Source organism: Loxodonta africana, chromosome 10, assembly GCF_030014295.1.
Source record: "Loxodonta africana isolate mLoxAfr1 chromosome 10, mLoxAfr1.hap2, whole genome shotgun sequence".
Lineage (NCBI taxonomy): Eukaryota > Metazoa > Chordata > Mammalia > Proboscidea > Elephantidae > Loxodonta > Loxodonta africana.
The window spans coordinates 68,577,422-68,590,649 of NC_087351.1; the positions used below are offsets into that span (position 1 = coordinate 68,577,422).

Genomic DNA, 13,228 nt, shown 5'->3' on the forward strand with positions numbered 1-13,228 from the left:
AAGGAAATTTGTTAAAGCACTGGGAGATGTAGGTAAGGAGAAGGCAGAGAGTTAAATTAGCCAAGAGTTCCTTGGAAGAACCAAACCAAAACCAAACCCATTGCTGTCTAGTTGATTCCAACTCATAGTGACCCTGTAGAACATTGCAGAACTGCCCCATAGGGTTTCCAAGGAGCGCCTGGTGAATTCAAACTGCTGACCTTTTGGTTAATAGCTGAATTCTTAACCACTACACAACCAAGGTTTCCCTTAGCAGGATAGATGTCCCTTATTCTGCCCATCTTTCTTCCCACAGGTTAAAATAGTCTATATACAGAGCCAGTCCTAGGTCATTTTACCTACTAGTTTATTTATTTTTTGTGTGTTTGTGAATTACACTTCAGCTGCTTTTATGTATCGTTTTATTATTTGCCAGTTACACCCAGCTATAATCAGAATCATAATAGAAAACACACATATGATAAAATTATTGTGCATAAATAGGGAAATAATTATACCAAAGTTTTAGGTAACTGTATTTACTATACTTGAACTCATTTTGTTTCTTAGCTTCTTGGCAGCAAAGCAAAGGGGGTAATGTGGCAGTTACGAGATTCTTATTATGTGATTGAAAAAAAATGAATAAAAGGAAAACATAACAGTTGGCAGGAAAGATAAACTTTTTCTTGGAACTGACTTCTGTTAAGTCAATCATACAAGTCCTTATGTAGTAAGGACATTGAATAGCATAACAGGCAATGTCTTTAATAGGGGTTTTATAGAGTATACAGAAAGTTCTTTATATGGTCTTACATAAGCCACTGATTTAAAAAATGGAAATATAACATTAAAAAGTATACCTCAGTGAAGACTTTTCCATAGAATACCTAACTGAGGACACCCAAATATTTTCTTGTGAATTGGATAGCTGCACAGACAGGGTGGATAGCATATCCCATAGCTTTTCTCATTCTGTGCCCATCATCTTAGCCAGGCTTCTGGCATCAGCAGAGACCAGACAGGTGTACGCTCTGGTAAGAACCTGCAAGGCAAATATTTTGTGTTAGTTGATTGACAGACAAGCCATATGCTTTGTATACAAACATGCAGGACTCGGAGTTGACAGTTTAGAAACCTGGACTGGGGACCTGTTTGCCTTGTAGTAAAGTAAGCTTCCAATAAATGATGAAATTTTGGGAGCTATGACTATTCAACAGACTTTTCATTTCCATTATTTAAATACCAGAGCAACTGTGATAGTTGGATCTTGGTGATATAATGCAGAGCAAGAAGTCCTGGGTCAGTTGGTACCAACCCTGGCTGCTCACTTGAGTTATCTGGGAAGCTTAAAAATATCTCTTGTGTGCGACATGCATACCCATATATATGTATATATATACACATACATGTGCACACATATATACATACAAGGGTAGTGCAAATGGTTAATGTGCTCAGCTGTGAACTGAAGGATTAGAAGTTCAAGTCCACCCAGAGACCTGGCAATCTATTTCCAAAATCAGCCATAACTGCCACCTTTGCCATGAACCAGAAGAATTGGATGGTGTCCACCTACTATTACTGAACATTTAATCAAAGATTTACAGAAAAATCCTGATCAAAAGGGGGAAAATGCAGAACAGAATCTCAAATCCTCATGGAATCCAGACTTTCTGGAGTCATGGAAGTTGGATAAATCCCTGAAACTATTGCCCTAAAATAATCTTTAAACCTTAAACCAAAAATTTCACCTGAAGTCTTCTTAAAACCAAACAATAGATTAAGTTAACTAGTAAAGAATGGCTGCCTTGAGCAGTGTGCTCTTTTAAGATCTGACAAGAGCAACCCAAAAGATTAAATAGGAGGTTTGGGGGGCAGTGAGTTTATATTAACACCGGAGAGTGAGAATGGTTGTGCAACTCAAAAAATGTAATCAGTGTCACTAAATTGTACATGTAGAAATGGTTGAATTGGTGTATGTTCTGCTGCATATATTCTTAACAACAAAAATAAAATAAATTGTTTTAAAAAAAAGAAAACCCCGTAGAACACAATTCTACTCTGACACGCGGTGTTGCCATGAGTCCAAGTTGACTTGATGGCAGCTGGTGTATACATACATGTGTTAATGTATGTATGTGTGTACCTGTGCAGATTTTACATACATGTGTATACGTATGCTGATCATGGCCCCACTGCAAAACAACTCTGACGTGATCAATCTGAGGTGAGACCTGGGCTCAGTATTTTTAAAAAGCTCCCCAGGTGCTAATGTGTAGCTAGGGCTATAAACCACTCTTCTGGACTCTATGTAGTAGCTCTTATCTAATTGTCTACCTGTTTATTTCTACACAAAACCAGAAAATTCATCAACCACCTCTTGCCATTCTACATTCAACTTTACAACATACAGAAACTGCTAAAATATAAACATTTACTTTCTGTAATACCATTTTCAAGAACAGCAAAGGCATGCGTTAGTTATTTCTTATACTCTTTTCATGCTGTCCTTTTTTATGTATCTCATTACCACCATAGAAATCACGTATGAAATCAATACTGTAATAAAAACACTCCATTCTCAATTAAAGGATGTTTATTTGAAAATGCTAATGTAAGTCAACTGCTTCTAGTTCTGGTGAATGTGAACCTTAGTTCTTGTATTCACTCTTATGTATAAATTTCTCTACTTTTAAAGGAAAAAATATAATTTCCATTTATGATATTTGTAATAGACTCCCAACTACTAAAACCCACAACTACTGAAGCAACCAATGTTTGAATCTTTCTAGTATCCCAGAATTCATATTCTTTTACATCTTTTTTTTTTTTTAAGAGCATTTGGTTGAGGTTGGAGGTTATATAAAAGCTAACTTAATCTGTGCCAAACATTTCCATGAAATATCCAGAACTCTTCTATAAAGAATCACGAAAATGTATATTCATGATAAAGTTAATGGTTCTAAGTTTACGCCGGATGATTGTAATGAGTGAAGCACATTGACGTTAGAACGATGTTTTGGGCATATTTAAAATCAACCAAACAACACTTAATCACCTCCAAGTGTGTTATCTCAGCTTACAATGCTGCATGTCATGACATGGTTTTAAATGTAAAAGATGCAATAAACATGATCAACCAAACATGATACTGAAGCGTAAATACTAATACTGTTTGCTTCATTCATATTTCACCTGCCATGCAAAGTAGTTCAGGCTGATGCAATTTTCTAGTAATCTACAGTAATCAGAAGGTTTAACATAGTATTCTGTCGTGACTTAATATAAATTGAGAGATCAGCTCTGTGTAAACATATTTGATGTTTTCCTTGATGCATTCTTGAAGTTCCAGGATGACTGGACTAAAATAAACATTATTATACAACCCGCTGTGTTCTAATGCAGGAGCTGTCCATGGGTTCCCTGCTGAAGTTGAGTCTGTACTTCTCTGCTGGTTTGCTGCCCTATGTCCACCTTCCCATCTCATCCTACCTCAGTCAAGCCCGTTGGACCTGGGGAGACCAGACAACGGTGCTAGGATTTTTGACACATTTTCTCAGGGAAGAATATGGAACATTCAGTCTGGTAAATCTGTATTTAAAGTCCTTTTAAGGAAATGAGTTACAAAATTTCAGTGTTCTGCTTGGACCTTGATTGAAAAAAAAAAAAAGACAGTTGATAGAATTTTTATTTCAGTTATTTACATAACAAATGTGTCCTTGGAATGTGGCCATTAAAATGGTTTAGAAAAAAAATTGTAATCCCTTAAGCCAACATCACCCTGTTGTGGTAGAGCGCACTTTTCAGGATGACAAACATTTGGGGCTCCGCTGCTTGCAGTGGAAGCAATGTGGACTGGTTAGCATCGAGTGTCACTGTGGACACTTGGTCTGTGAATCAAAATATTTGGAAAAGATTGAGGGAAAAAGAATTTTTTCTAATTTACCTTGACCAAAACACTTTTTTTTCCTCCACATATTTGATGAACAGTGTTCACGTTAGTATTTCATTTTTAAAACCAAAGACGTATTTTTAAATGCTTCGTAAAATATGGTTATACTTAATGGAGAAAATGTGCTTTTAAAAAGTTCAAAAGGTCTTGCTTTCCCTAAGGCACAAATCAGGAGAAAATGTTAAATGTGGCTACAGTAAATGTTGTCTGACAAATGAAGGAATAAACTGAAGGTTTTTTATGTTAATATATGCAGTTGTATCAGGTTTTTCTTTTATGGTTTGTGCTTTTTGTCTCTTATTTAAGAAGGTAAGTTCCAGAGAGTACATATTATATGATATCATTTATACAAATTCTAAAAGACCATGTAAAAACTAAACTGTTGTTTAAGGATACATAGAAAAGTAGTAAAAATTTTTGTTAATATATCGTGTAGCACAAAATTCAAGGTAGTTACGGGGGTGGGGGGAGGGTGAGAAAGAGAAAGAGAGGTCCTCGAGGGCTTTGCGCGATAATTTTTTGTATTGATGAGGTTCTGTTTCTTAAATGAATGTTGAGTCTGTAATTTTTTTTAGGTCTTTATCCCTTAAATATACTTTACACACTTTTTATTTAGGAAGTATTTCGTAATGGACTAATAAGAGGATAATTATTATTTTGACAGAGAGTTTGATACTTTTAAGTTTATACTCTTGTTTACTTTATATTGGTTACTCCATAAAATTATTATGTTAGGGCCATTCCATATTTGAAAATCATATAATTCACACATAAGTGTGAAATTATAAGCTACCAGAAGTTAGTGAACTCTAATCAAAGTGCCCAGAAAGACCGAGAGTGCATAACAGAAGTGTAAAAATTATATTAATTCATTGACGTGTTATTGTTCCTGCTGGAATAGTTTAGCTGGTCTGTAGCCAGGGCATTATTTCTGAAATTCTTCCTAAAGGACGTTGAGGGTTAGTTTTCAGTGACTTCTCTGTAAAAATTCTGTAAGTCACTGAAGTAAAGACTTTGAATCAAGAGAGGTGTTGAATTGTGTATTTAAAACATGTATCTTTTAAACCAAGATGCTAAAATACAATAGTCTAACAAAGCTTCATTTTAATGTTTGTACAAATAAACTCTTCTCTTTTGTATTTAGGCAAAATCTGAAATAGGATCCAGTATGTCTGAGATACTGCTGTGAGTATGAAATATTTGAAACTATTTTAAATGACTTCTCTATTCCTTTAAGTGGTTTTAGAGATTGCTGAGTTTATCTCTTTGTGAAGTATGCCTGAGAAATAGTTTTCAGCTCTACAGTTAAGAGTTGTTTGTGTACACTGTCAAATAGTCTAGCATTTCCTTCAACAAGATGAAGCTTAAAGTGAGCAATAAATACACCAGCAAATGAGAATGTTAGATGAATATATAAAACCCCCCAGTGCTGTCGAGTCGATTCTGACTTATAGCGACCGTATAGGACAGAGTAGAACTGCCTGATAGAGTTTCCAAGGAGTGCCTGGCGAATTCGAACTGCCGACCCTTTGGTTAACAGCTGTAGCACTTAACCACTACGCTGCCAGGATGTCCATGATGAATATATGGAGTCTTTAAAATGAAAACGTTTCAACTTTTAGTTGTATTCAAAATTAGCCAATGTAGTGTTGCTTTAGAAAGAATTTGTTCCTTTTTCTGGTTTTTATATCTCCTTTTAGAGACATTTTATAACATTATATTTAGCAAAGTTTGAACAATTATTTTTGTTTGTGTAGTGCTCTTTTAATCCTTCAAAGCTTAATCGTTTCCTAATGTCTCTTGAGACTTTTCCTTTAGACTGGTCTGGTAGTAAGCTGTGTTTTTTACTTCAGTGTTTTTAGCATCCAACATTATTATTAGAACCAGCTTAAGCAAAGTATTTTCACTGATATTATCTACTAGCGTTCTTTGAAAAATGGGTTAATATTTGCTTTAAACCTCACACAGATTAAGAAAACTTGAAAAATATCTATACCAATCCAGTAATACTTGTATAATGTTTGCAATATAATATTGAAGGGGAATATTTTTCTATAACACTAAAGTGATCTACTAACTAATTATTGATTTGGGACTCTCCAGACTTTTTAACAGAAACATTTTAAAAATATGGGGAAAATATTTCAATTTTTTATAAATGAGGCAGTTCATAGGCTTTCACAATTTCTTGCTAGCTGGCTTGCTTCCATTCTTCCTTTCTTTTTAAATAACTTTATTCCTTTTCCTAAATACAATACATAATCATAAAAATTTTAGAAAATACAGATAAGCAAAATTTTTTAAAGTAAAATTGCCTATCATTCAATATGCAGAGAGCCACTGTTAATCTATTGACATTCTTATGTATATCCTTCAAATATGAAAAACTTTGTAAAACCTGGGCTTATACTATATATACTGTTTTATTAGCTTGTGGTTTTCACCTTATATCTTAAAAGTATTTCCCCATTATTGGTTATTATATAACATTTTAATGGTTCTCACATTTTATTTTAAATATTTATTTTAATGTCTCAATAACTTTTGTGGCTCCTTTTGTTGTTGTTGTTGGAGAGAGGGTAGCAAGAAGCTCCGTTTGTTACCTATTTTATCAGTGTTTCCAAATTTTGGCTTTATTCTGCTTTCTCTGTGCCAGAAGACCCACTCCCTATTCTCTTCTATCTGCCTTCTAGTAGCTGTTACAGCATTCTGGATTACTGATACGTTTTGCCTTAACAAATCCCACAGGACCTCCAAATGAATGCTGAGGAGTAAGCCTAGACCATAAATCTAACTTATATTAGTTGCACATAAAAGTACTCTATTTGGGAATTTAAAGGCCTTCTTTACTTTAAAAATTAGCATTTACGTTGTATTCTCAAAAAGACTTGGTATACATAATGACCACTCATATCTACACTATTTGTTGGAACCAAATTATAAGGTAGAATAGAGGCATAATCTTAGCACTCTCTGAGTGAGTGAGAGAATCTCCAGTCTTTGCTTCAGGTGGACAGGAATGTTGAGAAAGGCAAGTCATAAGTACAAGAAAACCCTTCGAAATGATGGAACCTAATCATCTATCCCTTTCCAGTCAAGCAAATTAAATTCATTCCCAATGATATCTCTAAATTGCAATCCTGGACAAGGAAATTATTGAATCTAACCCTAGGCAGTGACCATCTTTTAGAGCTCACGTTTAAGCACCAGGTCTCCAAGAATTAATTTTAAGGACTGACTTCATTCCTTTTTGAAGAATGGTTTGAAATGGGCCGCATGCAGCAATCAATTTTCAAGTGTGTTTGAAAATTCATAAGGATGTCTTCTCATAGTAGATGAGTCTCCATTAGTAAAATGCACATTGTGTGGTTCCCATAATTAGGGCATCACATTTTTTCTGGTAAAGTTGCCACTAGGGAGAAGAAAGCTCTTTGAGATGGTGAGTATATAGTCATTTCTTTTTTAAAAAATTGGAGACTGCTAGAGCAGTAGTTAAGTGCTATTTTAGAGTTCAGATAACACCTGGAAAATGCATATTAGTTAATGGAAGAATTTTAACTGTAGGAAAGTGTCATGGATTGGAAAGTGTCAACTTGGTTAGGCCATGATTTCCAGTATACTGTGGTTGTCCTCCATTTTGTGATTGTAATTTTATGTTAAAGTGGATTAGGGTGGGATTGTAACACTACCCTTACCCACATCACATCCCTGATCCAAAGAAAAGGGAGTTTGCCTGGGGTGTGGCCTGCACCACCTTCTATCTCTCAAGAGATAAAACGAAAGGGAAACAAGCACAGAGTTGGAGACCACATATCACCAAGTCAGCAGCACTGGGAGCAGAGCGTGTCCTTTGGACCTGGGGTCCCTGCTCCTGAGAAGCTCCTCAACTAGGGGAATTTTGAGGACAAGGAATCTTCCTTCAGAGCCTACAGAGAGAGAAAGCCTTCCCCTGGAGCCGACACCCTGAATTTGGACTTGTAACCTACTAGACTGTGAGAAAATAAATTTCTCTTTGTTAAAGCCATCCACCTGTGGTATTTCTGTTATGGCAGCACTAGATGACTAAGACAGAAGGAAAAGACACATTTCTTTGAGATTGCTTAAACATTTTTAAAACCAAGTATTACAGAAAACAAAGAAGCCTTTAAGGAAGAAGGTAACTCAGAAAATAATGGTTGAAAATCACTCCTGTTTTCCTTTTTTCTTCATGATTTAATCTCTGGCAAACTACTGGAATTAAGTTTGTTTCCAATTGCTATATTGCCGCAGGCCTTGTTTACATTGCTGCCAGGAGAAAGGTCAAAACCCATTCCAAACAACTTATTATCAACCCAGTCAGGGAGAGCCTATAAAGTATACCAATATCAGAAAGACATAAGAATTATTTGTTCTGATCCTATCCTAAGGTATACAAATTGGTAACCAAATGTTACAATTGGGAGACATTTTAGAACTGTTTAATTCTTTCTTCTGATGCTTTTTCTCCTATCTTTAAAAGAACAGAAAATAATTTTAAAATCTGACTCCAGCCCTTAAAGTTGTTCAGTGCATAATCATTTATGCCTCAAAGAATATTTTATTTGGGATTAACTAGATTTTCCTTGTGCCAGCAATAAATTAGATTGTCTTTTATAGTTCTCAGGTAACAAATATGAGGACAGAGCTCTCATTCAACATCCAAGTCCTTGCAGTTTGGGCAAATATATGTTTAGCAAGAAAGTAAGTAATGTATTCCTTTTCCCATGCTCATTAATTGAATTGATGTTTTTAATATGTCATTGTAGAATATTGCCGGTATTAGTTTATATTTCAAATAAATGACTCTTGCTCACTTCTATCAAGACAAATATATATTGTTTTTTTGCCAGTGTTTTTCCCCCAATTATAAATCAAATGATTTTGAAAAATTTAACAGTATATTACAATCTAACTAAACAAGTCATTTGATATCTTAAACTTCTGTTTTGATCCCTTACCCTGCCAATACCGTTTCTACTGTTGCCTTGCAAAAGAAGCAAATAATTATTTAAATTTCTCTGATGATAAAAGAAAACCTAAAAAATATAGGACCGTTGGCTTCCATTTACCTTTTTTGTCACTTTCTAATCTGTTGAGTATATGTACTTAACATCTGTACATGAAGTGTATTTAAAGTATATATAGGTACATACAGCTACAGTTCCGTTTCCTTAACACCTGCTTAACATTGCATGCAAGCATTTCCCTGTAGTACAAACAATTCTTAAGATCATATAACTGTATAATATTCTATCCTGACCATAGCAGAATTTATTTAAATGTTCACTTACTCAAGGATATTTAGATTGCTTCCACTTTTTCTACTATTATCAGTAATACTAAAGTATCTTTATGGATTGAACCTTAATCTACATATCTGCTTATTTCTTTAAGAGTTACGGCTCTATGTTAAATTACTGAGTCAACAAATGTGAATATTTTAAGGCTCTTGGTATGTATCATCAAATTCCTTTCCTCAAAGATTGTACGAGCATTCTACTGTATTCTCACCAGCATTGAAACTTGTCACTTTGATGCATAAAAATGTTATTTTATTTTGCATGTTTGATTACTTCCTAAATATAGTTTGTATTTCTTTTGTGAATTTTAACTTTGTGTTCTTTGCTGCATAGTTCCAAGTTGTATATAATATGTAGCTCATTACTCTGTTTTGTTTGCCCATTCTCAGATTTTTAAAACCAAGATCTTTCCCTGTTACTAGTTAAAAATGGAAACTTGTATAGATCCAAATATTTTTTCTGCAGCTTAAGCTGTATAATGTTATTATTGATATTCACACAAATAAATAATTTTTGGATTTTTTTTTTTTTTTTTTTTAGGGACAGACCAAATCCATCATTAGTATGGCTTTTTACTGGGATGTTTTGTGTTTATTCATTGTTCTTTGCTTGGAGGGCAAATTTAGATATCTCGAAACCACTTTTCATGGGTGTGGTAAGTTTTACTTAGCTATATCCTTTGACCAGAAAATTTGTGAAGAATGTACAAATGTGTCCCTCATGAATCTTGTAGAAGGGCAAATTATTTCTGGAATAGTCGGAATCTTATATACATTATTATAATTCAAAAGTTAAAATTCTTGAACCAGTAAAGCTAAAAAAAAATTTTAGGGGAAAAAAAAGTAACATTTAATAAACACAATAGTCAGGAAAAAAAAATCCAAGGTACATTTAAGTTAGTCCTCGTGTGTGTGTGTGTGTATGCTTATAAGTATATATATAAAAAAAAAAAAAAACCAGTGCTGTCGAGTCGATTCCGACTCATAGCGACCCTATAGGACAGAGTAGAACTGCCCCATAGAGTTTCCAAGGAGCGCCTTGCAGATTCGAATAGTGCCTATATACTTACTTATATAAGTGCATACGCACTACTGTATTTCTCCTGAAAAATTTTTTTTTGAAATAGCAAAAGAAGTATGGGTTTTAACTGAGGGTTCTTACCAACTTATTTCCTTATTTCTTACCTCACAAGTCCTAGGCCTGAACATAAGATCAATCACATTTTTGTTTTTCCCTGGCTACCATTTCTGAGTTTTGGGGTATTTCGTCTTATATAGAAACTCTGTAAATTAGGTAGCTGTTTTTTAGCAGCTGAAACCAACAAACTGTTTTGTGTTCAAGAGGCCTAATAAATAATACCCCACTCCACTACCTGAATTCTGAATCAGTTGAGAAACAATATAAACCAGCACAAATGGTGAAAGAATCACCTTTACTACAGGTAGTGCTGGGACTGGAGAACATGGCTTATATCTGTGGTTAAAGGAGTTCCCTCATATCAAATCCTAGAATTGTCAGACTTACCCACTAGTCACAGGCAGTGCTGCCACAGGGACAGAGTCTGCCCCAGACAAGTGTCTCCTGTGGGCAGCTCACTTCCCAGAGAAAGAGAGGAAAGGACAGGACTATGCATGCCCATCCTATCTCCCAAACCCCCTAGTCCAATCAGTCCCTGTACTGCTACAGGGAAAAATAAGTGAAAGGACATAGAGGCCAGGAGTGTTTTCATGGATTGAATTGTGTCCCCCAAAATGTGTGTCAACATGGCTAGGCCGTGATTCCCAGTAGTGTGTGATTGTCTACCATTTTGTCATCTGATATGATTTTCCTATATGTTATAAATCCTACTCTATTATGTTAATGAGGTAGGATTAGAGGCAGTTATTTTAGTGAGGCAGAATTTAATCTACAAGATTAGGTTGTGTCTTAAGCCAATCTCTTTTGAGATATAAAAGAAGCGAGCAGAGAGACATGGGACCTCGTGCCACTAAGAAAGAAGCACTGGGAGCATAGCACATCCTTTAGACCCGGGGTCCATGGACTGAGAAGCTCCTTGACCAGAGAAGATTGATGATAAGGACTTTCCCCCAAAGCTGACAGAGAGAGAAAGCCTTCCCCTGGAGCTGGCACCCTGAATTTGGACTTCTAGCCTACTAGACTGCGAGAGAATAAACTTCTGTTTGTTAAACCCACCCACCTGTGGTATTTCTGTTACAGCAGCACTACACAGCTAAGACAAGTGTATACTAGTCGGGCTTCTCCACATGGAAGGAAGCATGAGGAGTAAAGCAAAAGCCTTTCTCTAGTCCCTCCTGTTTATATATTCCAGGAGCTCAGAAGCAAAGCTGCAGTATTGAAATGAATGTGTGGACCCAAAATGGAAGACACATATGTCAAAAGGGGAAGGAGGAATGTTTGGAAATTGAAAAATGAAGTGCCATGGAGTTAGATTGGGAAAGTCACTTAACAGCACCTGAATGATAGGAGGCATAAGCAACTGAGTGTATGCAATACATTTTTCAATGTATAAGCATGTGACTGAGTGCACGAGCTGGTCAACTGGACACACTCTTTGCACGTGCTGTTTTGCAGGTAGAACGATTCTGGATGCAGAGCAATGCGGTGGTGGCCGTCCTTGCCGGCACTGGGTTGGCTGCACTTCTGTCTGAGAGTAACCGAGTGCTGCACAACAGCATTGGGCTTCAGTGTTTGGAGTGGCTTTCAGCAATGATTTTTGTAACTTACCAAATATATTCTAATTACAGGTAACACAGGGTTATTTTTATGAAAAGTAGCATTCAAGCCAGAGACATTTGAGTATTTAGATTCTAGGATTTTACTTCATCTTTAACTCCCACTGATTTTTCAAGGCTCAAAGTGAGGCAGCTTGGTCTGAATGCAGTGATTCTTAAAATTTTGGGGCTGCTAAACCTCCTGAGGAGCCCTGGTGGCACAGTGGTTAAAAGCTCGGCTGCTAACCAAAAGGTTGGCAGTTCAAATCCACCATCCAATCCTTGGAAATCTGTGGGGCAGTTCTACTCTGTCCTGTAGGGTCGCTGTGAGTCAAGATTCACTCTATGGTAACAGGTTTGGTTTTGGGTTTTTAAACCTCCTGAACCAGAATGTCAACATGGGTGATGTGTAGTTCCAGACTGTGACAAGCAAGAATTTGAGTGGCGTGGCATGTGTAATCTGTGTCTTTTCCTCTAAAGACCCCTAGAGATACTTTGTGGCATCTGGTGTATATGTAAAACACCGCTCAGATGGAAAGGCATTTGGGGCTTTTGGTATGCTCTAAAATAATTCACTTTATACTTTGATGATTTCATCTTGAATAATGCCTGGCTCTTATCTAGTACACCCTGTAGAAGTGAATATTAATTTTAAAATAAAGTTTTTAACCCTTATGCATTATATATATATATATTTAATTGTTTTCATAACCATGACAGTGAAAATCTCCATCTAACAGAAAAGATGTCCAAGTTTCAGTTGAAAGTTCATTTATTTCCAGCACTATTGAATAACCATAACAGAAGTAGGCGAGGTCTTTCAAGTTTAAAGTAATACCAGTATTATTTTTTGAAGATTAAATTTGCACAGTCCGCTTTAAAAACTGATGTTCATTATAATACCCGGATAGAGCCAGTGTTAGGAAGGCTGCATCACCAGGCGGCCTTGTGGGAAGGGATTGAGGCTCCCGGATACTTCTGCAAGCTGGCTTAAGAAGAGTTCGTCAAGCCCACTGTTTGTTTGTTTGTTTTCCCCGATCCCAGTTGTCTATTGCCTCAGGTCTTTAGGGCAGTTCAAGTTCAACACCAGGGATGCTTGCACAGGCTTGGGTTTTATTTTGTTTAGATTTCTTTATTTGCCCCAGAGGAAGGAAAAGATAGCATCTTTGCTGAGTGGCAAAATGTGAGGCATCACAGTGCAAAACAGGGCATCATAACAGGGAAATGCTCATTATTTCCTCAATTAC

At 36.0% G+C, this 13,228-nt stretch overlaps 1 protein-coding gene across 7 annotated transcripts in view; it reads left to right on the forward strand.

Moving 5' to 3' along the window:
• The window catches only part of TMEM260 (transmembrane protein 260), an 84,245-nt gene that overhangs the window by 37,622 nt on the left and 33,395 nt on the right, over positions 1-13,228 (forward strand). For 6 of the 7 annotated variants that reach the window (XM_064292528.1, XM_064292529.1, XM_003408665.4 and 3 more), the window contains exons 6-10: positions 3,385-3,564; positions 5,076-5,116; positions 8,567-8,650; positions 9,790-9,904; positions 11,842-12,014. In XM_064292528.1, coding sequence (XP_064148598.1) covers positions 3,385-3,564; positions 5,076-5,116; positions 8,567-8,650; positions 9,790-9,904; positions 11,842-12,014 — 593 coding nt within the window. The remainder of the gene's footprint in view (positions 1-3,384; positions 3,565-5,075; positions 5,117-8,566; positions 8,651-9,789; positions 9,905-11,841; positions 12,015-13,228) is intronic. The other variant, XM_023546194.2, reaches the window with a different exon arrangement.